The sequence below is a fragment of the Prionailurus bengalensis genome, chromosome A2 (genome assembly GCF_016509475.1).
Source record: "Prionailurus bengalensis isolate Pbe53 chromosome A2, Fcat_Pben_1.1_paternal_pri, whole genome shotgun sequence".
Lineage (NCBI taxonomy): Eukaryota > Metazoa > Chordata > Mammalia > Carnivora > Felidae > Prionailurus > Prionailurus bengalensis.
This window is the reverse complement of record NC_057348.1, coordinates 18594789-18621708: the sequence shown is the minus strand read 5'-3', so window position 1 is coordinate 18621708 and position 26920 is coordinate 18594789. Positions and strand designations below refer to the sequence as shown.

Sequence of the window (26920 nt, the reverse complement as noted above, 5' to 3'; positions counted from 1 at the left end):
AGAGTTTCAGCCCTGCTGCCAGCCAGTCCTATGATAATTTACTTTTTAGAGCCTCTGCTGTCTATGACCATGCCAGATCATGACTGGCAATTGGTCTCTAGTCTGTATTCTAGTTGAGAGCTGGGGTAGCAAACTTGTAAAAGACCAAATAGTAAAAACTTAATCTTTGTTGGCCATATGTTTTCTGTTGCAACTATTCAACTCTGTTGTTGTATCACAAAAGCAGCCATAGAAAATATATAAATGAATGAACTTGGCTGTATTCCAGTAAAACTTTACTTATAAAAATAGACTCCAGGGGCACCTGGATGGCTTAGTTGGTTAAACATCTGACCTTGGCTCAGGTCATGATCTCACGGTTTATGGATTCAAGTCCCTCTTTCTCTGCCCCTCCCCTGCTCATGCGCTTTCTCTCAAAAATGAATAAAATTAAAAAATTAAAAAAAGACTCCAGACAAGATTTTATTTGCCGATCTCTGTTGATGATAAGAATTCGTTCTCTTTATTTATGAAAAGCGGCAAAGGTAAGACAGAGACAATTCATTTTAATTTTAATTTATGTTTCTTGAGTTCCAGGGGTAGGGAGACCATTGGAGTAATAATTTCTCTTTTTGTTTTGTTTTGTTTAAGAGAGAGAGAAGGTGCAAGTGAGTGAGGGGCAGAGAGAAAAAGAGAATCCCATGAGGGGCAGAGAGAGAGAGAAGCAGGACTCACCCAGGGCTCCTGTTTTTACCTGAAGCAGGGCTCATGCTCACCTGATGTGGAACTCGAACTCACGAACTGTGAGATCATGACCTGAACCAAAGTCAGATACTTAATGACTGAGCCACCCAAGCACCCCCCTCTTTTTTATGTCTATCATTTATTTTGAGAGAGACAGCATGAGCAGGGGAGGAGCAGAGAGAAGGAATCCCAAGCTGGATCTGCTGTGTCACACAGTCCAACGTGGGGCTCGAACCCACGAACCATGAGATCATGATCTAGGCTGAAATCAAGAGTCGATGCTCAACTAGCTGAGCCACCCTGGTGCCCCTGGAGTAATAATTTCATATATTCACCAAATATTATTGACCACCTATTTGTAGAAGAAACTTCTTCTAAATTAAGGGAGACAAAAGCAAGAACAACTGTAAACCCAGAAAACTTAATGGTAAATCTGATAGCAAGAAATTTCACAAATAACTTTCATGGAGGGGTGCCTGGGTGGCTCAGTTATTTAGGCAGCTGACTTCAGCTCAGGTCATGATCTCATGGCTCGTGAGTTCAAGCCCTGCATCGGGCTCTGTGCTGACAGCTCAGAGCCTGGAGCCTGCTTCGGATTCTGTGTCCCCCTCTCTGTCTCTACCTCTCCCCTGCTCATGCTCTGTCTCTCTCTGTCTCAAAAATAAATAAACATTAAAAATTAAAAAAAAAATTTTTTTAATGTTTATTTATTTTTGAGACAGAGACAGAGCATGAACAGGGGAGGGTCAGAGAGAGAGGAAGACACAGAATCTGAAGCAGGCTCCAGTCTCTGATCTGTCAGCACAGAGCCCGACGCAGGGCTCAAACTCAACGGACCGTGAGATCATGACCTGAGCTGAAGTTGGACATTTAACCGACTGAGCCACCCAGGCGCCCCAAAATTTTTTTTTTAAAAAAAAAGGAAAAATAACATTCGTGGAGGTGGTATGGAGTGGTCCATGGTAATATTCTGTTTCACAGGATGACCATGGGATGGATGGTCAGCAACCCAACTAAAAAGGTGACTTCTGAGAGACACCTAAATTAACTGAGGGAAGCCAATACAGATATCCAACAAAACAGCCTTCCAGGCAGAGAGAACAGCAGGTGCAAAGTCACTGAGGCAAGAAGAGGAGGGAAGGAATCCAGTGTAGCAGCAGGGGTGGCAGGGAGGGTTGTAGAGCAATGTGGTTAATGGTGTGGACCTTTCCTTTTTCCTCATGAGATTGGAGCTCTTGGAAGGTTTGAACAAGGGAGTGATGTCTCACTTACCTTTTAAAGTGATCACTGTTGGGGTACCTGGGTGGCTCAATTGGTTAAGCGTCCACCTTCAGCTCAGGTCATGATCTCATGGTTTGTGAGCCCAGGCCCCGCATCAGGCTCTGTGCTGACAGCTCAGAGTCTGGAGCCTGCTTCGGAGTCTGTGTTCTCCCTCTCTCTCTGCCCCTCCCCCGCTCATGCTCTGTCTTTCTCTCTCAAAACTGAATAAACGGCAAACAAATTTTTTTAAAAAGTGATCACTGTTGTAGCTGAACTGAAAACTGACCACAGGTGCACAGGTGAGAGCAGAGTTTGTGGCTGAGGCTGTTTGGCTTTGTTGTTAGATGTGCTGGCCCTTTACTCTTTATTGTTCTGAGGACTGAAACACTGCATTTCTTTGAGAAACTCTTTGTTTCAGAATAAAGCTTTGAGTATCAAGTTACAACATTAGTGATACAGTCAACTCTGTGGCTGCTATAACAAAGGAAGAAGGAAGCATTCAAGTGTCAATCTTGTGTGCTGAAGAGTGGAGCATTGAATTACAGGAGTTTCCTGACCTCCCTCATGTAGTTTCTTTACCTGATTTGGTCTTTTAGCCAGAAGACAGAGCATCTTTCTGTATTCTAAGTAACTCTTGTCTTTTTGGTAATTTGTCTTGAAGTCATGGAGCAAACAGTTTACTTCTAAAATATAGACTCAAATTACAAGCAGACCATTTAAATGATTGTCATACTAAGTACTTTGTATGTGTGGACTCAGAATAATCCTATGTAAGGTTGGTATTACTGTTATCCCCCTTTTATAAAATCATGCCTGACACGAGATGCCCAAGGCAGTGGTTATGGGAGGTTGAACCCAGGCCACTCACACTCCGTGATGTATGTCCAACCTTTCTAAATTAGTAGAGTATTGGCAAGAAGCTACAGCTGGTTATCACTCATTTTCAGAAGTCATTCTTGAGCCATTTGAAATACCAATAACCTACACGATGGGGGTCATACTAAAGGTCCATAAACTAGGTGTAGAGAGAACATGTAGACCCTGGCTGGGCCAGCTGCAACCGTAGAATGGAGACCTTTTCTGTAAGATGTGGTCAGAGTTACTAGCCAGCAGTGACAGAGATGGTCCATGGATAGCTTCCCTCCTTCAGTCAGGTTGTATCATTGTGGAGCCACCCTGTGTTCTGGAACCTTTCCTCCTCCAGAGACTTTAACTGGGTCCCACTTCCACAGGAGGTGAGCTCTTCAGTGGGAACTGAGAAAAAGCTGATGAGTCTGTGCCTAAGGGAAGGGGGTTGGATTTTGCCTTTTACTGTGGTTTTGAAACTAGTGAGATTCCATTAAATATCCAGCATGCTTTTTAAATAGTTTCTTTGCAGTTTAGCTAGGGCTCTTGGAGATTCTTCAAGATAGAATTACTTGTATCTTGTATGTATTTTGCTTCTTTCAGAAAACATCCCAGAAAAATGGACTCCGGAAGTCAAGCACTTCTGTCCCAATGTGCCCATCATTCTGGTTGGAAACAAGAAGGATCTTCGGAATGATGAGCACACAAGGCGGGAGCTGGCCAAGATGAAGCAGGCATGATCTGGGGCAGGGCTCTGTTTTCCTATAGCATTCTTGAACCCAAGGTTGGATGTTCAGGAGGCCCAGTAGAAATAGCCAGGCTGTTTCAAAGAGGGTCCCAGAAGTCTATCTTTCTCCATCTGTCCCTCATTCACTGGGGCCCGCACAGAGGGTCCCTAAGACTCCCTACTCATATGAGATGGGAACCTCTCCTGTGGGATAGCGCTGTGCCTCCAAGGATTGCCTGCCTGAGAAGGTACCATCAGCAGTAGTCAATGCTCCAAATGCAAAAACTCTATCAGACTCTTGATTTCCCTCTCCAGTTATTACCTTGGTATATGTGAGGCCAAAGATTAAATTGGTGGCAACCAAAGGGTTCGGAAATCCTGAGGACAGGGAGTCCAGACAGAGCCCTGATGCCTTTATAAAATTGATGATGGAGTTGACATCTTGGCTTCTGAGAAGCCAGGTGGCCCAATGGCAGGGCTTCCACCATGCAGGACAAGAGCCTTGAGATCTTTAGTCTAGGTTTTCCCACTGAGGTTTCTCTGTCTGAATGTCAAGGTCAGGATCTGTTTACTTCCTTGGGCATTCAGTCCTCTGTGAAGCTAACTACAGGAACCCCAGTGCTTACCCTGGATCAATATCTTGAATAATTTTTCCCTTGATTCCCTGCTTAACCCTGCAGGACTTCTCAGACCTCTCCCTCCTTTCTCTCAACTTCTCAGAGAAGAGCTTGTTTAATAGGGATTTTATATTAGAGCTGGGGAGGGTCACTGCATATGAGTTTCATAAGACAGAATTCAAATCTGGGTTTGGCAGCACTTATTTTTTATTTTTTTATTATCATAATTATTACTGGCAGCTTTTAAAAGAAGACTTTAAAGCTGAATTTGAGTACTGTACGCTTCATATATGTGACGCTTAACTGAAACTGCTCTTTTCTCTTTGCTAGGAGCCGGTGAAACCAGAAGAAGGCAGAGATATGGCAAACAGGATTGGTGCTTTTGGGTACATGGAGTGTTCAGCAAAGACCAAAGATGGAGTGAGGGAGGTTTTTGAAATGGCCACGAGAGCCGCTCTGCAAGCCAGACGTGGGAAGAAAAAATCTGGGTGCCTTGTCTTGTGAAACCCTGCTGCAAGCACAGCCCTCATGCGGTTAATTTTGAAGTGCTGTTTATTAATCTTAGTGTATGATTACTGGCCTTTTTCATTTATCTATAATTTACCTAAGATTACAAATCAGAAGTCATCTTGCTACCAGTATTTAGAAGCCAACCATGATTATTAATGATGTCCAACCCACCTGACCACCGGGGTCCTTCTGACACCGCTCTTTAACAGCCCTCCTCTGCACTCCCACCTGACACACCAGGCGCTAATTCAAGGAATTTCTTAACTTCTTGCTTCTTTCTAGAAAGAGAAACAGTTGGTAACTTTTGTGAATTAGGCTGTAACTACTTTATAACTAACATGTCCTGCCTGTCATCTGTCAGCTGCAAGGTACTCTGGTGACTCACTACTTCAGAGCTTTACTCCTTAACAGATTATATTGGCATAACTCTGTGATGGGCATCCAATTTTTTTGAAAATGTGCTCATCCAGAAAGGTCCAAGTCCATGCAGCTGTGGCAGAGTTACAGTTCCGTGGTTTCATGTTAGTTACCTTATAGTTACTGTGTAATTAGTGCCACTTAATGTATGTTACCAAAAAATAAATATATCTACCCCAGACTAGATGTAGTATTTTTTGTATAATTGGATTTCCTAATACTGATATTTGTCATCCCTGCAGAAAGTGTATTGGTTTTTTAAAAAAGAAAGTGTATTTGAAAATAAAGTCAGATGGAAAATTCATTTTTAAAATTCCCGTTTTGTCAGTTTCTCTGATAAAAGATGGCCATATCACCTGTTTTCGGCCCCACATATCCTAGTACCCCCTCCCAAGAGCTGGGCTAAAGAAATAGGAATTTGGTTTCATGCCTGAGGCATTTAGACACTTCAGAAGGTGGCATAGCCTGTCTCACCTGGACTGCAGGCTCTGGCTCTAGTTCACAGGCTCCCTTTCCTCACTGTATCCAGGTTCCCTCCCAGAGGAGCCGCCAGTTCTCTTAGGCGGCACTCGGTTTCTCACTTCTCTCCAGCTGACTAAACTTTTTTTCTGTACCAGTTAATTTTTCCAACTACTAATAGAATAAAGGCAGTTTTCTAAACTTCCTGTATCCTCGTGTTTGTGTTGCTCTCTCCAGGGCTGGGAGTGGGAGGATATACCCAGCCTAGCTGTCCTTGGAAGGTTCCTTCAGACTGTGAAATATGCTATGTTTGCCCCCCCCCCCACCCTACCCCCTAATCTGGCACTAACCTGGCTCCTCCTAAGAAGGTGGAAACAATTATTTTGTGTCATATTCAAGTTCGTAAGTGGCTTAGTGTGGGGAATGTAGTGTATTGAGGAGAGTGAGGGGCACTCCAAGCAGTCACTCCTCTGGACAAATCTTAGGAGTGTGACATTTTTCACTTCCTGCCCATTTTCAGTGTCTAATACTTAACAGGCCTGAGTCTGGGGTTAAGGTGATTAGGTATGGAGGATGGCCTGAAGTCGATTGGGTCCACTCCAGAAGGCTGGTGCTGGGCCTAAGTGACTCCTTGGGAAAACCAGTGTTAAGGGCAGTGTCACACTGGAGGTGTGGACAAGAATATGCTCCAGGCAGCCCCAGAAAGCAGGGAAATGAGTTACAGCTGGAATTTGGAGCTGGAGCCTGAGCGAGTCCCGGGCGTTGACCACTTTCCTCCAACTTGACCTTATTAGAGCCACAGCGCCTCATTGCAGAGAGAACTTACCTTGGCAGCCACTGCCAACTGCACCAACACCGCAAGTTACAACTTGCTCTGTGCGCCTGGAGACAATAGGGCACAGACTGCAAGACGCGGCACTCACTGCTGTTGCTGGCCAGTCCCCTTGGGCTCTGCCCTAACCCTTCACTAAAAGCCTTTGAGAAATAATCGGAGTTCTCTTGGACGCGAGCCCTGGGCGGGGTAACTCGCGCGAATGCCGCAGCGTCGCTTAGACTTGACCTGGCCTGCCTGGGGCTCCGCACTGCCTGGGCGGTGCCCGCATCCGGCCTGGCCGCACCCTCCCGCCCGGCTGGAGAGGGAGGAGGCCGGATGAGGCGGGGCCGAGGGTGGAGGAGCTGCCGGAAAAGTGCCTTCGCCACGTGACCCCACAGTCAGCACTGTCCCAAGCCGAAGCTTGGCACTATTGTGCACTGCACTCTTGTGCGACAGTCCGCCATGTGCGCTGCTCCGCTCGCGGCCGCCGCCTTCGCCGCAGCGGCCCCGCGCTCCGTGTATTCCTTCTCTGCACGCCCGTTGGCCGGCGGGGAGCCCATGAGCCTGGGTTCCCTGCGGGGCAAGGTGCTGCTCATCGAGAATGTGGCGTCGCTTTGAGGCACAACGGTCCGGGACTACACCCAGATGAACGAGCTGCAGCGGCGCCTCGGGCCCCGGGGCCTGGTCGTGCTCGGCTTCCCATGCAACCAGTTCGGGCATCAGGTGCGCCGCGCGGGGCAGAGCGGGGTGGGCGCGCATCCCGGGCTGGGAGCACCAGCGGGCGCGCGGGCCGCACAGGCGCAGGCCCTGGCAGCAGAGAGGCGGGCCACTTGCTTTTGTCCCGTCTGGGTTTCAGGTCCGCCTAGGGATTGTAACTCACCGAGGAACTTCTGGTTTGTGGTCCGAACGTTTCCCCTCCCCTCGCGGCCCCGGGTTCTAGCTGCTCTTCCCTCACGCAGGAGAACGCTAAAAACGAAGAGATCCTGAATTCCCTTAAGTACGTCCGACCTGGCGGCGGGTTCGAGCCCAACTTCACGCTTTTTGAGAAGTGCGAGGTAAATGGCGCGCAGGCGCACCCCCTCTTCGCCTTCCTGCGCCAAGCTCTGCCTGCCCCCAGTGACGACGCCACTGCGCTCATGACCGACCCGAAGTTCATCACCTGGTCTCCAGTGTGTCGCAACGACGTCGCCTGGAACTTTGAGAAGTTCCTGGTGGGCCCAGATGGTGTGCCTGTGCGCAGGTACAGCCGCCGCTTTCCAACCATCGACATTGAGCCTGACATCGAAGCCCTGCTGTCCCAGGGGCCCAGCTGTGCCTAGGGCAACCTTCCTATCCCTGCTGCTTGGCAGCCTGCCCTCTGGGGATTTCATCCATGACGGCGTTTCCTCGAAATTTGCATAGAGGAACGCCTGATTTCCAGAAGAATCCCCTGAGATGGGCGCTTATTCATCCCAGCACTCCCTCCCCAAACCAAGGCTTTTCACTAATAAAGTGTTAGATATGAGCAGAACTGAGTGTATGTCCTTTGTTAGTTGGGGACACCTTCCCTAGTAATCTCACTGTCATAGGGCTGTGAGCTTAAGCCTTCACTCCTTTGGCCTTTGTTTTAGCCAAGCCTGAATTTCCTATGCTTTTATTTGCAGTGTGTGGAATCCACTCTTTCCTGTGTAGGAAGCCTGACTCCTGTCCCAGTGTTTTTCCCTCTGCCAGGATATTCAGTAGGGCCTCTCCTTGTAAGTATTTGCTAGGCATGAAATGACATTTGCAAAAAAATAACACTGGATTCACACTCACATTCAGAATTTGTGGCCTCTCTCAAGTGTCAGGCCCACCCATTTTACACAGTTGTAAGCCCATGCACTTTTACAACGTTCTTTTCCATTACTTTGTCAGATCTTTGCATATTGCAACCCAGGCTTATTTATGTCTGCTTTGATGCTGCCTTTACTGGTTGTTACCTCTCCTGTATTCAGAGTGAGAAAAGAGTGTACATCTGGCCCTTCTGACCATGTGCTGCATGGTACTTAACAGTTGGAATTGTGTCCTTGGTCAGGCTCAGGGTAGGGACTTATCTCACAGGCCAGCTGCTGCTTCTCAGGTGTGGTTTGGGTCTAATCTCTCCCATCTGTTGGCTCTGCTTGTCAATCTTTTGAGACCGATCTGGAGCACATCCTATCACCAGTACAGGGGATTCTGTAGGGCTTGGATGCAGGTTCTCCTTGGATAGACAAAGATGCAGAAACATGTTAGCAGGGTCACCCAGTCCAGAATGTGGGCTCATCATTCAGTCCTAGGCCATGTGTTCTGTTAGCTTTCAGGAATGCAGTCCTCAGGAAGTCAGAAAGAGACAGTATAGAATTACTAAAAGCTCTGAGGTAGTACAGGGTACTTTGAGAACAGGAGAGCCAGGCCCATTAGGGGGGATCATGCTTCCCTCCTGGAGGAAATGAGTGTGAAGCTGAAAAGGTCAAGAAGCAGTCAGCTGAGGAATGAGCTGATGGAGGGTGGACAGGCAGGGAGGACGGTGTGCAAGAGTCTGAGGTGGAAAGGTGGCATCACTGACTAAGTTGGACAACACAAGGGCAAGGAAGTTTGGGGAGGAGAGTGTTCATATTCAGACATCTTGCATGAGACATGCAGATGGAGTATCTGGAGCAGGTGGTTACAAGAGGCTTAGAAAAGCAGTATGGCTTGGAAACAAAGGTCTAGCCAAGGGGACAGTAAATAGCCATCAGAGAGTATGAGATCACCTGGGGACAGTAGCAAGAAAAAACTCAGGCAGTGGAGGCTAGGCCTGAGGTCTGGATTCAAAACCCTGGGTCAGGTAACAGGCAAGCTGGGAGAACAAGGATGGAGTCAAGGAGCCATGAGAAGGGATATTTCATGAAGAATGGTTACTGGGGCAAGTGATTATGGATTGACTATTCCTCATCAAGTACAGTTTCAGGGGGAGAGCAGGAGCTGAAGCCAGATAACCAAGTGCCCAAGATAGGCCAGGTCCTGTTCTAGGAGCTAAACATAGAGCCCCCTCCCCCAAGAATCACCATGTTCCATGGCCCACATCCAGAGATAACTGCTTTGGAAAGTCTGGGGACTTAGGACCTATAAGTCCTACTCAGCTACCTGTAAGTTGGATCTGAGCACAGACTTTCTGCTCCAACTCTCCCCTTTCCTGTAAAGGGTCGGTCAGTGTGGCCCAGGCCACGTTCTCTGGTTGGCTCCTAGATGAGAACCCAGGGCTTTCTGCCCTGACTTCAACCTCTTCCCCCCAAGCTGCCTGGTGACTCACTCCTACTTGCCCACTTTTTTTTCCCTCTCAGTTTATGCCTAGGGCTGCCAAGAATGGGAATTTATGAGCTCTCAGTGTGGCTGATCCTGGCTGGCATATCCTCCTAGGACTTCAAGCTGCCTGCCTCCCATAATTGAAAATCCTTTCCAACTCTCTCCTTCAGGAAGAATCAGAATAAAGCCAGTTAACACCACCTCTTCCTCCCCAAGAAACCAGACATCTTCCCCCCAACACACAGAAACACACACTCCTACACATACACATTCCTTATCATTCGACCATGAAACCGCTACTGGCTCTGACCTACACCCACCCCACCCTGTCATGAATCAGCAGCTTAAAAGAACAAGTAAAAGTAAGCGAAGGAATCCCAGTGAGCCTTCCTGAGGTCCTAGCCTTTAGTTAACATGGCTGCAGAACATTGATCTGGGAGCAGGCAATAGCATTTAGGCCACAGACCTTTTGAGAAGGGAATGGACCCTGCTGTTACTCAAATTCAGAAGCTTCCATTTTAGCAGTTTTCCCAGAAATATTGGTTTTGTTTTGTTTTGTTTTTAAAGCATTAAATCTGATAAGCTTATATAGATGTACATCAAGCCACCATGATGTACACCTTAAATATTTTACAATTTTATTGGTCAATTAAACCTCAATAAAACTGAGGGGTGGGGCACCTGGGTGGCTCAGTCTTTTAAGTGTCTGACTTCGGCTCAGGTCATGAGCTCACAGTTCCTGGGTTCAAACCCCATGTTGGGCTCTGTGCTGACAATTCAGAGCCTGGAGCCTGCTTCAGATTCTATGAGTCCTTCTCTCTTTCTGCCCCTCCCCTGTTTGTGCACACCTTCTCTCTCTAAATAAACACTAAAAAAAAAAACACAATAAAATGGAAAAAAAATCTGATAAAATTCAGTTAGACACTTCTTGCATTTAGCCCTTTATGAGAGGACTTCCTCATTCTGTCTCAATGTAGTTCCACAAACATTTAATACTAGCTTAATTTATTTTTAAGCCATTTTAAAAAAATTTATTTCTTGGAGTGGGGGACAGGGGCAGAGAGAGAGGGAAGAAAGAGAATTCCAAGCAAGCTCTGCACTATCAGTGCATGGGGCTCTAATTCATGAATCGCAAGATCATGACCTGAGCTGAAGTCACTTAGCCGACTGAGCCACCCAGGCACCCAAAAACTAGCTTCTTTTTAAAAATTTAAAATATGGGCACCTGGGTGGCTCAGTTAGTTAAGCGTCTGACTTTGGCTCAGGTCATGATCTCATGGCTCGTGAGTTCAAGCCCTGCATCGGGCTCTGTGCTGACAGCTCAGAGCCTGGAGCCTGCTTCAGATTCTGAGTCTCCCTCTCTCTCTGCCCCTCCCCCACTTGCACTCTGTCTCTCTCGGTCTCAAAAATAAATATTAAAGAAAAATTTTTATTAAAAATAAAAAAAATGAGTAAAACAAGTTTATTTTCAGAGAAACATTCCTGTCCCTATCAGTTCAATAAATCTCTTAAGCTTAAACTTTTGGATAATACTAAGTAAAAACACTGCCTAAAGATTTCCCTAAGAGAACCCAGCATGGACCTATAAAGAATGGACAGTGATCCCTGCCAAAGAACCCTGAACTTGGCAAATTTTTATTATATTACAATCACCAAATAGGCTAGAAGAGCAAATAGACTAGCTCCAGCTAGTCACACAAGTTACCAGATACATGCTTTGCATCAGTAACTACTGAATTGGGAGCTGGGAGCACAAATAGGAGTTCTAGCCTAAGGAGTAAGGGCTCACGGGCCCAGCCCCTACCCCTGGGAGTAATAGAGAAGCAAACTCTGAGCCCCGAGATCCTTCAGCTTTGACCTCCCCAAGAACTGAACTCCAGATCTGTCATGTGAGAAAGCAAAACTAAGATCATCAACTAGGTAGGCAGCTTGCTGATGGGTATTCTAGCTGCATTCAGAGCTAAGACTGACATAACAGTGATGTGCTAAGCAGAAGCCCAGCAGCCTTTCCATTATTCATCTCACAGACAGATACCCCATCTCCAGTGCCCCTGCCCCCAGTCCTAGTATTAGTTGCAGCCAGATAGGCCAGAGTATGAGACCACAGAACACTCCCACGTCATCCAAATGCCTAAAGTCCAAGCAGTAGCCAGGAGAATGTGTAGCCCACCTTGGGTGGTGCTGAAGAGTCCTACAGGCCACCTAGCTCCACAGGGAGGCAAATGGAAGCAATCCAAGTCTCCCTGCAGAGGAAGCACCTGTTACCCCAGCCTCCTCTGTCCCCAGAATGTAACTATGCCTGTGTACATATGTGGGTGAATCTAAAGGAACCCTGGTCCCCTGAGCATCCCTTGCAGACTCATCATACGTGCCCATAGGCCAAGGGAAATGTCAGCATGACTTGGTTCCCTATCTATACTAGTTGTTTAGTTTTCCTTCCCAGCAATGTGCCTGTACCATCACCCTCCATGTTCCTGGAGCACTTTGTCACACAGCACACAAAGTGTAATTGCATGTGAAAACATCTTCCCCAACCATGCTGGCTGTGAACCCCTGGAGGATAGGGGCTGTGAGTACTTGTATGTAATAGATTATTAGCGAAATGAAAAAAATGGCTGTATCTGATATTCTTCCATTCATTTCATCCAAGAAATGCCTATTGAGAATTTGCTCTGTATAAAGGGCAAACAACACAATTAACAGCTAAATACTTGTGTATGGCTAAGACATCAATGGTAATAGAGGAGGAAGAGGCGGGCCTGGCTGGCTCAGTTGGTAGGGCATCTGACTCTTGATCTCAGGGTCCTCAATTCAAGCCCCACGTTGAGTGTGGAACCTAGTTTAAAAAAAAAAAAAAAAAGAATTAGAGGAGGAAGAGAGGACACTGGCCACACCTGGGCTCAGGGTGCCATACCCTCCATGCCCAATCAGGGCTGGTCACCAATAGTGGCACAACCAGAATGGAATCCATCCAATAGCATGAGTCTTCAATGTAGGAAAGGTGATTCCTAGTTCCTCTCTGAGATTCCTTCAGGTCTTTGCCTCTGTCACCTTCCCCAGTAATATAATCGTTCTATAACAGAGGTTATAATGTCACTGATAAGGTATTTAATTCTTCTAAAATGTATTTGTAGAATCTTTTATTGTTTCACAGTCCTCTGGGCAGGTTAAATAAACACAGAAAGAAGGAAACAAAAATATTTCTCCCAGGGCACGTGGGTGGCTCAGTGGGTTAAGTGTCTGACTTTGGCTCAGGTCATTATCTCACAGTTTGTTAGTTGGAGCCCCACATCGGGCTCTGTGCTGACAGCTCAGCCTGGAGCCTGCTTCAGATTCTGTCTCCCTCTCTCTCTCTGCCCCTCTCCTGCTTGTGCTCTGTCTCTCAAAAATAAGTAAACGGTAAATATCTACATATACTAACTTAGACAACACATATGTGTGTATATATGTGTGTGTGTGTGTGTGTGTATACATATACTAAGTTGAACAACACATATACATATATATATGTATGTATTTCTCCCCAAAGAGACCTGTAACCAAAAGCTGCCCAATATATTTGTGAATACTGCCACACGTCTCTGTCATTGCTGGCCAAGTGTGGACCAAGTCTAAGCTGGGAGGGCCAACTGCAGTGAGGTGTAGAGCAAGCCATACTGCCAGCCAAGGCAAGAACTTTTTGATTTGGAATCAGATAAAGCTTGAAGTTCGCACACTCAGACATTACAAACTCTCAGTTGGATCATCACAGTCCAATATAAGCCTGTTTGTTCCCTCTAGCTGACTTCCTGCTTGCCTTCCTATTCTTGTAGTCCAAGCTTCCATGGCAATGGGTGGGTTCTTCAGTTCTGGGATTTGGTTATGAGGCCAAGTGAGTGCCTTACTAGGCCTAAACCTCTCCCTAGGGTAAGAGACCCAACAGAGAAAACGGCCCTGGTGCCTGGGTGTCTCCTGAGCTGAATCATGCACTTCCTACCAAATCCACAGGTCACTCACAACAGCAGGAGCACATGGGCAGATGTTGATAGTTTCCAGTTCACAATTTTTAACATTTTAATTAAAGAAAAAAATGTTTTAATTTTTTAAATGTTTATTTATTTTTGAGAGAGAGGCAGAAAGAGAGGGAGACATAGAATCCAAAGCAGGCTCCAGGCTCCAAGCTGTCAGCACGGAGCCCGATGTAGGGCTTGAACCCACCAACCATGAGATCATGACCTGAGCTGAAGTTGGATGCTTAACAGACTGAACCACCCAGGTGCCCCTTCAATCTTTAACATTTTAATCAAACTCACTAAAAACATTTAATAACTTTGGAGATAATGATTTTCTGACTGTGAAGTTTCACTTTATTCCTTGCATTTTAACTATTAGCATTTTATAATCTTAGTATAAGGAACCATCCATAATTAGTGTGTGGTTTTTACAGCCATTTAATAGCACTGAAGAGATCCTGCCTTAAAAAGGTTTTCCAAAGTTTTCATATTTATAATTAGGTTTTGTCCCCTTTTCTAGTGGTGCTGAGGACTTATCCTACTTCCTTAAGACTCTGACCCAGACCATAAATGGTACAGGAGAAACTGCTAAAAAAAGAAGAGAGAAGCAGACACCCTCTAGTGTAGGTTCTGATAACCCAACTTTCTTTTTCCATAAATAACAGTTGTTCCAAAAACAACATTTTTAACAATTTCAAAGAACTTTCACAGGAGGGCACTCAAGGTTGTCAGGGTTGACTCCCAGATGTAGAATTATCATGTCGTGGTAACTCTTATCTGCAGGGGATTAACTGCTATGTGGTTATTCAAGGCGGTTTTAATTCCAAATTTACTTTCCCCTCCTATCTACCCAACTGCCAAGAGGCCTGTGTTACCAGATGATACGTGAAAGCTGTCCCAGCTAGTGCAAATTGAATTCATGCTAATTTCAATTAGCCAAAACCCAACATAAAAATACTATATCTGTTCAAATGACTTACCATACCTTCACCAAGCCTGTGCTCCCTCCTCCAACCCCAACACTAAACATGGCTCATCTGTTTCTCCTCTCCTCCCTCATTGCCATCTCTACAGTGAAAGGTTCTTAACAGTTCTCTGGGCTGCTATTTCGTCTCTGCTCTGAAACCTTTTATAATATCTGTGGGCCATTTAAGGCAGAGCATGTGGCCCTTCTGGCCTCTGTTTTAGCTTTAGATTGAAGGTTCTTTCCAGCTTCATTGGTCTAATCCTCACTCTTTGATACTGCCCTGCGTGTTCCAGAAATTGACTCCTGTAGTTTCACTTCCTGTAACATGCACCATCATTTCTATGCTTAAGACCACACTCAAATGTTACACAAGCCAAAGGCTGCCTTTCACAGCTCAGGGTTCTACAGTCTTTGGTTCATATCCCCCCTCCCCCCCTTTTTTATTCATACTCCTTAATGGCACTTACCACGCACATTGTGACGCTGGGTCTGTGTAAGATCTGTTCTCCAGTAGATTGTATGAAGTCAGGCACTGTGTCTTATTTTGGAGGACAGAACTGCTCGACACCAGCTGCCTGGCTTCCTCGCGGGCTTACTTCCCACTCTATGAGGAGGGCTGTACTTTTTGTACGCAGGGTCGAGTGGAAAACATAGTGTTCAGGACAATGCTTCTTGTTGCAGCAAAAAACTAAGAAACAGCTTGGGCACCTAATGTGGAGAACACATCTGGACCTCTGCTTCCCCCAGTTGCTATCGCCCCTCAGCGGCTGCTTGTCTCCCTGACTAGCTCAGTGAGGAGGGCTTGGGGAATTCTGTTGTGGGCCATGATTCTGGCATCTAGATTGTTTGAGACGAGTGTTCATGACTACACCACACTTTTGAGTCCTGGTCCCAAGGCGCTGGTGCACCCGGCACTCCCCAAATCCCTTTTGGGTCTCCAGGGCAGGGACCCCGATCCCAAGTCTGGGCGGCTAAGGACTGGCCTAAGGTCTCCAGCGGAAAGCAAGAAAAGCTAGGAGCAGGCTAACAGCGCAGGCCTTGGTGGTGTGCCCGGGGTGGGGGAGGGAGTGTCTTCCGTCAGTCAGCTAGAGATGGCCGGGCAAGACAGAGAAAGGGGTGCGGAACAGGGATCCCGCGGAGCTGCCCGCAGGGCGGGAGAAAAGCGCAGCTAGCTTCCCTCCGCCCGCCTCCTCTTCCGGCCTCCTCCCGGCTCCGCCGCGCTTCAGTGGGAGTGGAGCTGCGCGTGAGAGGCGGGCCGGAGAGGCGGGCCGAAGAGGCAAAGGCCAGCGGGTAGTCGAGGCCGCGGCCCGAGGTGGGGTTAGGCCGCGCGCGCGCGTGTGCGTGCGTGCGTGCATGCGTGCGTGGGCGCGGTCCACAGCACGCCGTGCGCGAGGCGGATGTCCGGGCCGGCTGGGCCGGGGCCGCGGACGAGATGGCGGAAGGTGGAGGCTGCCGTGAGCGACCGGATGCGGAGACCCAGAAATCGGAGCTCGGGGCCTTGATGAGGACCACGCTCCAACGAGGGGCGCAGTGGTGAGCGCCAGGCCCGCCGTGCCGCCCTCAAGGCCAGGGGCAGGGGCTCTGGCCCTAAGGCCGGACCCCTCTTTCCCGGCTTGGGTAGGGGCCGGGCGGGGGCGATGTTAGTGACCCTTGCAGGGTGTCCTGAGCCCTGTCCCTCAGGAGAGGAAAGTAGGATCACCTCTGGGGAAAAGTGAAGGTCGTCCCGGCCCATTCAGAGCCCCAGAGAGTGGACCCGGTGGGGGCGAGGGCTGCAGGATGCGGGGAAGGGGGGGTGCTCACGGGGACCTTCAGGATGTGAAGAGCCCTTTACCTTCGAGGAATTGCAGTGTGACCTTGAGCGAAGGCGACCACACCTCCCAGTCCCTGGTTCCTTACTGTTACAGCCAGGGTAACCAGTATTTGGCACCCCCGCCTTTTGGGTTGAGAAGAAGATCAGAAGTAGATACTTTTGTAACTTGTAAACTGCCGTGCGGGTGCCAAGGTTAGAAGCCGAACAAATGTTTGAGAGCTCCAGGTTACTTTGGTAGTAAATGTCAAGAATAATTGTGGCGGCAGCATTTCGGAGTGGGAGAGGAGGATAGATTAGAGCCTAGATAAAAAGATTAAAAGTTCAGGGTTTAGAAGAGCAAGTCTGAGACCAGAGGTTTCTTAAATTGTTTAGTAGAAGAGAAGATACTTCGACTAGTTAGATTTCTTGGTAGTCTTATCGTGTGAGAGTAGAAAGCTAGAGCTTGGCTTTGCATTGAACTTGATTGAACGAACATCCGTCTTTAAGAAACTGTGGCTGTGTTGATAATGCCGTTTACAGTAACAGAGGAATTGAGCAGGGAAGGGAAACCTTGGGATTAGGAGGAGTTCAGATAGGGCTTTACAGTGTTCTTCAGCTGGCCAAGCTGTGAAATGCAGGGCAAGCAGAGGAAATTATCCTGCATAGGGGTGATATATGAAGGACGCAGAACCAGAGGAAATTTGAGATAGACTAAGAACACGCACTAAAAGTGTTTGGAGGGTGCTGTTCAAGGGGTTTGGAAGGAAAAGAGCATTGTAGAGATTTGGATATATTTATGGATCTTTGTGGCCTCTGGGAAGCTGCCTGATCTCTGAGGTTTGTTGGCTATAAAACTTAAAGGACTCACCAATATAATTGTGCCCCCCCCCCCGAGATTTCCCCCTCCTTCTTAGTTGTAAAACAGCATAGTGATACTTTTTTTTTTTTTTTAAGCTTATTTATTTTGAGAGAGAGGGAAAGAGAATATGAGCAGGGGAGAGGCAGAGAGAGAGGGAGAAAGAGGATCGATCCCAAGCAGGCTCCACAGTGTCAACACATAGCTGGACTTGGGGCTTGAACTCATGAACCGTGAGATCATGATAGCCTAAACCAAGAGTCGGATGCTTAACTGACAGCCACCCACACACCCCAACAGCATAGTGATACTTTTTAAATATAACCAGAGCAACTTAATAACTAGACACTAGAAACTATTATATGTCACACCTAGACACATGCATGTTGTATATGCATGTATATGTATACACACATGCTTGTTTTAAACACATAACTTTTATAAAAAAGTTATGAATTGATTTTTTTTATTACAAAGTGCCATATTTACAGTTTTAAAATAAAGCCTTTTTCTTAGAAATGTTACAAACATTAATATGGTTTTACAAACTACAACAGTGTGGGGAAATGAATTAGCCTGGTTGCTTGACTTCAAATGAAGTTTTTTTGAATCTTAAAAAGGCCTGAGTCTGGGAAAAAATGTATATGCCTATATTTGATAAGAGATTAGTATCCCTTTGTCAGATTACAAAACAGAAGACAGATTTTTACTGATTGGGATATTTTTCTTTTTATGTTTTAGTCTTAATCAAATATTTATCAAGTGCCTTCTATATGCAGGGAGCTAACTCTCTGTGCCTAGATGTCTATAGATACGAAACACATGCATTTTTTAAATATTTTCTTTGGTACTCACAGGAAATCTGAAGTGTGTGGTGTTATTATCGCATTTTCAGAAAGAAAATTAACTTAATGCTCTACATGTCAAACAGTGTAACCAAACTGTCTTGGACAAGGACCTCTATAAAGATCATTATGAAATTAATGACTTGCTTATTAGCAAACAAGATTTTACTCATAGGAGGACATCATTTATTTATTTATTTATTTATTAAATGAGTAGTAGATATTTTTCTTTTTAATGTTTATTTATTTTTGAGACAGTGCAAGCAGGGGAGGGGCAGAGAGAGAGGGAGATACAGAATCTGAAGCAAGCTCCAGGCTCTGAGCTGTCAGCAGAGAGCTTGAAGTACGGCTTGAACCCATGAACCGTGAGATCATGACCTGAGCCTAAGTCGGACGCTTAACCAACTGAGCCACCCAGGCACCCCAGAAGGACATCATTTAAAAGAGCCTTTTGAGGGGCGCCTGGGTGGCGCAGTCGGTTGAGCGTCCGACTTCAGCCAGGTCACGATCTCGCGGTCCGGGAGTTCGAGCCCCGCGTCAGGCTCTGGGCTGATGGCTTGGAGCCTGTTTCCGATTCTGTGTTTCCCTCTCTCTCTGCCCCTCCCCCGTTCATGCTCTGTCTCTCTCTGTCCCAAAAATAAAAATAAAAAACGTTAAAAAAGCCTTTTGAGGTGTGCTTCGGTGGTTCAGTCAGTTAAGCATCCAACCCTTGATTTTGTCTCAGGTCATGATCTCATGGTTTGTGAGTTTGAGCCCTGCATCAGGCTCTGTGCTAACAGTGTGGAATCAGCTTGGGAGTCTCTCAATCTCTCTCTTTTCCCTGCTCCTCCCCTGCTCACTCTCTCTTTCTCTCTCAAATAAATAAGTAAATAATTAAACATTTATTAAAAAAGGCCTTTTGAAGCCAATCGTTTCCTTTTATTTATTCATTAGTTATTTATAAATTATAATATAAATATAAATTATTTGTATTTATTTATTTTTAAGTAAGCTCTACACTCAACGTGGGGCTTGAACTCACGACCCGGAGATCAAGAGTCACACACTCCACTGACTGAGCCAGCCAGCTGCCCCTATTCATTTTTTCAAAAATCATTTCAGTTTATGGATTTTTTACCTTTGCCAGACCATGTCTGCCATGCAGGGCCTATTCCGGCTTTTGTTCTTAAGAGTGTGTTTTTGAGTGGGGACTGTGTATTGCTCAGGTGGGAAAACCATAAAAAAAAAAATTAAGAGAGCAGTTGCAGAAACTTACAACCTCAGCTTTTCTGGTATAGTAAATTTTTGTCTGTCTCTAGGTATCTTATTGACAGCCGGTGGTTCAAGCAGTGGAAGAAGTATGTGGGCTTCGACAGCTGGGATATGTACAATGTGGGTGAACACAATCTGTTTCCTGGCCCAATAGATAACTCTGGACTCTTTTCAGGTATAGTATCCCATTGCTTTTCTTTTGTTTAAAAAAAATTTTTTTTAATTCTATTTATTTTGGAGAGAGAGACAGAGTGTGAGCAGGGGAGGGGCAGAGAGAGAAAGGGAGACACAGAATCCAAAGCAGGCTGCAGGTTCTGAGCTGTCAGCACAGAGCCCGATGCAGGGCTCGAACCCACAAACCGTGAGATCATGACCTGAGCCAAAGTCAGACACTTAACTGACTGAGCCACCTAGGTGCCCCCACCCCCCACCATTGCTTTTCTAACTGAAATATTCCAGGCACGCAGTGGTCTGAGGTGGTGTTTATCAGTAACATGGACATGACGAACCTAACTTTGCTACTATGAGGGGATAGAAACAAGTATCCTTGATTTGTATCTATCAAAGAAGGCTTTGTAGACACTCAGGGAGAAGTTAAATTACTCTTTTCCTAAACTGCTTCTAAAGAGCAGCTTCCAGTATTTTTCTTTTTGCAAATTAGTTCTGCTAGAGATGTCAGATTTTAGATTAGCATGTGGAATGGAAAGAATAGGATATCATTTTGAAATTGCATCTGGAATCTGAAATTTGGGCACCAGAATGTTCTGTGTTAACCTTTGCAGTTGAACAAACTGTAGACCTGTCTCATCCATCAAACATTCCTGTGATGGTTGTTTGACACAGAAGTGGTGTGAGGAGAAGTGGAAGGTAGAGCTACCATCACGATCAGCTCCCAGTGGAAGAAGTGACTGAAAAAGTAATGTGTGACCTACCAGAGCTGGGCTTGTACCTGTAGATGCATTGAGATGACAGTTGGGCTTTCTCAGGCTCTTTTCTGCCTAGCTTTAGACTCAACTTGCAAGCAGGACACAGGTGATCTGTTGATTTTGCCCCAAATCAGAGCAGTAGGAAGATAGACAATACATGAAGCTTGATCCAAGTACCTAACACCAAGCTGGGTGTTTTTAAAAATGAGTAGTGCTTCGGGCTCCTGGGTGGTTTAGTTGGTTGAGTGTCTCTTTTTCGACTCAGGTCATGATCCCAGGGTTGTGGGATCAAGCCCCACATTGGGGTCCATGCTCAGCATGGAGCCTGCTTGAGATTCTCCCTCCTCTTTCTCTCTCTCTCTCTCTCTCTCCCTCCCTCTCCTCTCTCCCCCCCCCCCTCAAAAATGCTCAGACTTGTTTTAGTGGAGGTCTAATGACATAATGAATAATTCATGTACTTTGTTTCCTGATGTAGGTCACATATGGTGGCATCATACCATGAAGTTGCCCTAAGGGAGCACAGCAGTGTATTTGCACTTTTCTTCCCCATGCCCCGCTCTTTTTTATTTTATTTTTTCCAGTAATCTCTAACCCCAACGTGGGACTCAATCTCATGACCCTGAGATCAGGAGTCGCATGCTGTACTGACTGAGGGGGAGACAGAGGATCCAAAGCGGGCTCTGCACTGACAGCAGAGAACCCAACGCAGGGCTTAAAGTAGGACGCTCAACCGACTGAGTCACCCAGGTCCCCATTCTTTTTTTTTTTTTTTTTTTTTGAATAGATTTTTTTTTTTTTTTTAATGTTTATTTTTGAGAGAGGGAGAAACAGCACAAGTGGGGGAGGGACAGAGACACAGAATCTGAAATAGGCTCCAGGCTCTGAGCTGTCAGCACAGAGTCTGACGTGGGGCTCAAACTCATGAATGGTGAGATCATGACCTGAGCTGAAGTTGGACGATCAACCGACTAAGTCACCCAGGCACCCTATGAATAGGAGATTTCTTAATGCTTTTAAAAGTACTAGTGATAAGAATCCTAGGGCTAGAGGGGCTCTCTGAAGTCATTTTGCATGATTTTCAGCTAAGGGCAGGCATTTCTTCCGTGGTCCCCCAATTTGATGTCATCTGGCTTTGGCTTGAAACATTTGCTGTGTGCTTAGGAAGTGAGAAGTACATTCTGTTCAGACCCTGCTTCCTTGGAACATTGACAGTACAGGAATGACCTATCTCATGATTGAGGGTCACCCCTTAGTCCCCAGGCTTTCAGTCACCTGCCAGTCCCAGTCGGGCTGCCTTTCATCTAGGGTCACAGGAGTGGCTGGACGGGGCTCTTGAAAGTGGGGAGGGATGGGGTACAACATGTCCTTGTTTATGTTGTCCACAGAGCACCCCTTTTCTCATTGCCACCTCTGCCCCTACTGTCTATCAGATGGAATTATCTGTGCTTAGGCCAACCAGTGCTCTCATTTCCCCCCATTATTTGCCACTCTGTTGAAGAAATTTGCAGTCTAAATCCCCAATTCAAAACCCCTGTGTGATTTTTTAGCATAATGGCAGTTTTAGGTGAAATTTGAAATTTCCAGTTAAGTGAAATTGAAATCCCAGTTGTGTGTATCGCATTTTAACTGTTGTGTCTCAGAATGACATGTTTGGGAAAATCATCACTGAGCCTTAGATGGGAAAATGCCCTGTGGAAATGATGGGCTTGGGAATGGTGCTGCTGAAAGCTGTGTGTTCTTTTCCCACATTTAAAGGTTTCTGGCTGTTGCTAGGCACAGTATGGATGGCCAGATCTGTGTAGTGCTTAGTGTTGGAAATGAAGAAGGGATATCTCCCCAAGTAAGACAATAAGCGAATAACTTCTGTGAGGTTTTTTTTTTTTTTTAATTTTGTTTTTTTTTTAACGTTTATTTATTTTTGAGACAGAGAGAGACAGAGCATGAATGGGGGGGAGGGTCAGAGAGAGAGGGAAACACAGAATCCGAAGCAGGCTCCAGGCTCTGAGCCGTCAGCACAGAGCCTGACGCGGGGCTTGAACTCACGGACCGTGAGATCATGACCTGAGCCGAAGTCGGCCGCCCAACCGACTGAGCCACCCAGGCGCCCCACTTCTGTGAGTTTTAATTTATAAATCAGAGAAAAGTTTGGAATTTAGGTTGTCAGTTTTGGGGGGAAGCATTTGTCTCAAGCAGGCTGATACCAGTGGGTCATCCTTCTGAACAGAAAAGGCCTGGTTTGTCATTGTTAATAATCATGCCAGAGCTGCTGTGGAAAGTGGGTGGCTCATCACATAGAAGTGTCCACCTTTTTTTTTTTTTTTTTTTTTTAATGTATATTTATTTTTGAGAGAGAGAGAGACAGCATGAGCTGGGGAGGGGCAGAGAGAGAGGGAGACACAGAATCCGAAGCAGGCTTCAGGCTCTGAGCTGTCAGCACAGAACCCGACGCGGGGCTCAAACTCACGACTGTGAGATCATGACCTGAGCCGAAGTCAGATGCCCAACTGACTGAGCCACCCAGGTGCCCCTTAATTATAGTAAAATACACATAACATAAAACTTATCACCTTGACCATTTTTAAGTATACAGTTCAGTAGTATTAAGCATATTTACATTGTTTTGCAGCCTATCTCCAGAACTTTTTCACCTTGGAAAACTGAAACCCCATACCTATTAAGCAGTAACTCCTAGCCCCTTTTCCTCCAAGCCCCTGGAAACCCCCATTCTACTTTCTGTATCTGAATCTGGCTACTCTAGATACCTCATTTAAGTAGAATCATTCAGTATTTGTTTTTCTGTGACTGCCTTATTTTATTTAGTATATTAGTATAGTATTCTCGGGTTCATCCTCATAGCGAGGTCAGAATTTCCTTCCCTTTTAAAGGTTGAATAATATTCTGCTATAGGTATATACCACATCATGTTTATCCATTCATCCATCTCCCCTTGGTATTCTTGTCCTCCACCGCTGTTTAATTCCTTTCCTATTTCCTTGGAGATGAAATTTCAAGGCAGAGGTGGATCAGATCTGTATTTTGCTCTAAGGAAGGGCAGAAGAGCTGATTGGATGGGGTATAAACTGGTGTTGAGGGGGTGGGTGATGACAAGCCCTGGTCACCTTGTGAATGCTGCTTATGGTTTTAGTTTTTTGTTTTTAACGTCATCTGCCTTGAGTTACGGATGAGTTGCACCATTGTGGGTACTTCTGCTTTCCCAGTTTTGTGGCTTGCGCTACCACAGGAGTGGGTGTTGAAGAGCACAGAGGCTCCCTTCTTGGGAGGGGATCAGTCTTTCCTTGATCCAGTTCCTTGGTCCTCAACTGGGGGAGTAGGTTTCAGATCATGAACTTCCACTTCTGACTCCCAATCATGTTGCCTGCCTGTGGTAGGTGCGAGGTGGACGTTTAGCATGTTGGAGTATTACATATTTTCTTCCTCCACAGGGGGTTATCTAGCTAGGTTTTGACTTGGACTATTGAAAACTAAGAATACCAAATGACTCTTGGTAAAATAAAGTTGACTTCAATGATGTGTTTGTTGCTTTCTTAGTAAATCAGGAGAAGGGTTGCCTGGGTGGCTCAGTCGGTTGAGTGTCTGACTTCAGCTCAGGTCATGAACTCGTGGTTCGTGAGTTCGAGGCCCGCATCGGCTCTGTGCTGACAGGTGGAGCCTGGAGCCTGCGTCAGATACTGTCTCTCTCTCTCTCTCTCTCTCTCTCTCTCTCTGCCCCTTGCCCATTCACACTCTGTCTCTTTCTCTCTCAAAAATAAACAAACATTGAAAAATTATTAGTATTTCAGGAGAAGACGATGTATATATTTTTAGGTGTTTGTTTTATGTATTTTGAGAGTGAGAGAACACGTGTGCACAGTGAGCAGGAGATGGGCAGAGGAAGAGGGAGAGAGGATCCAAAGCAGGCTTTGCAATGTTAGCATGCAGCCCAGTGTGGGGCACGAACTCATGAACTGTGAGATCATGACCTGAGCCGAAATCAAGAGTCAGGCTCAACCAACTGAGCCACACCCAGGCACCCCGAGGAGAAGATGGCATTTGACCTCAGTGAAATTTCACTAAGCAGAATGTTATGTTAAATATTCATAATTAACAATTTTAATTGTGGACTCTGGAAGCACTTTGAAAATGTAAATTGGAGGTTTTCTCTTTTATTCTTCCTTTTCCATTCAATTACAGGAGAAGTACACATTCCTCATAAAATGTTCTGAAAGCATGGCTAAAGACGGCTTTCAGGTCTGCTCTGTGTTATGGCTAGAGACAGAATTTTGGAATTTTGTCCTGTTATTATAAATAATTTTCTTGTTTCTGAAAACTACGTAAGAATCCTGTAAAACAAACATTTCTGAGAGAAGAGCAGTGAGTTATGAGCTGTTTTCTCTTTTCAGATCCGGAGAGTCAGACCTTGAAAGAACATTTAATTGATGAATTGGATTATGTATTGGTCCCAACCGAGGCCTGGAATAAATTACTCAACTGGTATGGCTGTGTAGAAGGCCAGCAGCCCATTGTCAGAAAAGTGAGTACATGAATTGTCACAGCTGTTGGTCAGTGTCTGTGAGTGCTCCCTGGGGGACACTGACTAGAGTTGGTTTCCTGGGGTACTGGATGTGCCTAAGTGGTCGAGTAGAGGTGTTTGAGGCCTTGTTTCTGGTTCTCTTTAGGGAATTGTGATCGTGAGTGGTGGTGAGTGAGGCTGCTCACTTGGGGTGTTATAGTGAGTGGCCTCCAAACATCAGAGCTGCCCAATGGCTTGGGGTGTGTCCAGCAGTGCCATGAGAGCACTTTCTGGAAGGCTGTATGAGAGAAAGTTTACTTGGGGTCATAGGGACCTACGGTAATGTACTGCTTCCTGTTTATCTTAAAACTTTTCTGAAACTGCTTTTGCCTCTGTGTTTAAGAGTCTTTGGCCACATTGTTGAATGTCTCAAAAAGCAGGTGTTTATAAGCCAGAGAATAGCCTCTTGAGGGAAACAGGCTATGGGATAGACACCTGGATTCCTAACCCCTCTGGTAGATGGGACTCATGAAAAGACCAGCCACTCTGACTCCCACAGTTGTTTGCTTGTCCTACCAGAGGGAAAATCACAAGATCCCACATGCCTGCTGATAGGTAGCCATTGAGTAAATTTCTCACTGTCTGGTTTGTAGTTCCCCTTCTTAGAGTAGGAAAGAGCTGCAGTCCTGAGGCCATGCTTCTAAGGATCACTGTTCGGGGCCAGAGCTACCTTCTTTTCCAGCTAGAAACCTGGGCCCCTGAGAGGGGTTAGGGATCAAAAAGTTGGGGGCATGCCAGTGTCCTGCAGATGTCTCCTAATGCCCACAGTGTTGCCATATGGTGAGTGTTCGGCTGCCTCAGGGATTTAACTGTATTCTCTAGTCCTCTCATTTGACAAACCTTGAAAAGGAGACATCATGATCCTGATTTAGAGATGAACAGTGGCTTCCCTGTTGTGCAGTGTTGTTCCATCCGGACGCTTTTCCTCATGAGTGGGAAAAAGATTTTTAAACTCCTAGGATGGATGCCAGTGGCTTTAAAAATCTGATCACTTAGGGAAACTGATAACTGTGTGAATTCTGCCTTTTACCACTGACAAAACCTATTGCTTCCAAGACTGCCCGGTGTGGAACCCCTGCTCCTTCACCTGTGCCTCTTACTTGCAGGTTGTGGAGCACGGCCTGTTTGTCAAACACTGCAAAGTGGAGGTATATTTGCTGGAACTGAAGCTCTGTGAGAACAGTGACCCCACCAATGTGCTGAGTTGCCATTTTAGCAAGGCAGACACCATTGGTGAGTAGCTGGGCTGGGGTCCCAGGTATCCATTGGGAGAGTGCAGGGCATTGTGGCTAATGGGAGGGAAGCCAGGCCCCCCCTTCAGGATTGTTACCCACATAGTCTCAGGTTGTGGTTACCAGTCCTGACGTGGGAGCCTGCTCTCATAGAGAGCCAAGCCTGGGAATCGTGTTCTGTAGAACACCTGGCATGGCCCCTGCCCATTTGACATACGGTGGTAAAGGTGAGGAAATGCAGATTCAGAGAGGTCAAAGTAACTTAAAAAATCTTTGTGAGAAAGTGGCAGGGCTAGTATTTGAAACCACATGGGTCTTAACTTCAAAGATAAGTTTTCTCCCCTTTCTGTATTGTTGATATGCTATGTAAATGGGACCCACATCCTCAAAGAAGGAGGAGCATAGAGAAAGTTTCGAGGTATGTGAGTGCGAGAAGATGCCAGTGGAAGATGTGTGGCCTTAGGAGTCACCATGGGGCTGAGGTCAGTCAGAACTTTTGGTCCAAAGCACCCTGTGACCCTCTGAACAGGAAGGAGGATGAGCAATTGCCCGGTATGGGTACCTATAGCCTTGCATCTGGAGAAGGCCTTGAGTGATCTTTCTGCTCGTCCCTAGCAACCATCGAGAAGGAGATGCGGAAGCTGTTCAACATCCCTGCTGAGCGTGAAACACGGCTGTGGAACAAATACATGAGCAACACTTACGAGCAGCTGAGCAAGCTAGACAACACTGTCCAGGATGCGGGGCTGTACCAGGGTCAGGTAGGAGGGCTCAGGCCATGCCCCAGCAGGCAGCTCTGCCAGATATCTGCCAGACATCTGGTTCTGAGCACATTAG

At 46.2% G+C, this 26920-nt stretch overlaps 3 protein-coding genes across 8 annotated transcripts in view; all 3 read left to right on the top strand.

The window, feature by feature from the left end:
- RHOA (ras homolog family member A) overlaps positions 1-5760 on the top strand; it is a 62728-nt gene extending 56968 nt beyond the window's left edge. For all 3 annotated transcript variants that reach the window (XM_043590385.1, XM_043590387.1, XM_043590386.1), the window contains 2 exons: positions 3433-3563; positions 4504-5760. In XM_043590385.1, coding sequence (XP_043446320.1) covers positions 3433-3563; positions 4504-4677 — 305 coding nt within the window. In that variant the 3' untranslated portion in view covers positions 4678-5760. The remainder of the gene's footprint in view (positions 1-3432; positions 3564-4503) is intronic.
- Positions 5761-6400: 640 nt separating this feature from the next.
- GPX1 (glutathione peroxidase 1) lies at positions 6401-7883 on the top strand. Its single transcript, XM_043590384.1, has 2 exons — positions 6401-7096; positions 7333-7883. The coding sequence occupies exons 1-2, from the start codon at positions 6836-6838 to the stop codon at positions 7690-7692; spliced, it is 621 nt and encodes a 206-aa protein (XP_043446319.1). The 5' UTR covers positions 6401-6835; the 3' UTR covers positions 7693-7883.
- Positions 7884-15838: 7955 nt separating this feature from the next.
- Positions 15839-26920, top strand: part of USP4 (ubiquitin specific peptidase 4) — a 50950-nt gene continuing 39868 nt past the window's right edge. Inside the window, exons 1-5 of one of the 4 annotated variants that reach the window (XM_043590376.1) lie at positions 15839-16147; positions 19403-19530; positions 24682-24812; positions 25958-26084; positions 26699-26844. In XM_043590376.1, coding sequence (XP_043446311.1) covers positions 16047-16147; positions 19403-19530; positions 24682-24812; positions 25958-26084; positions 26699-26844 — 633 coding nt within the window. In that variant the 5' untranslated portion in view covers positions 15839-16046. The remainder of the gene's footprint in view (positions 16148-19402; positions 19531-24681; positions 24813-25957; positions 26085-26698; positions 26845-26920) is intronic. The other 3 variants (XM_043590375.1, XR_006298669.1, XM_043590377.1) reach the window with 3 other exon arrangements.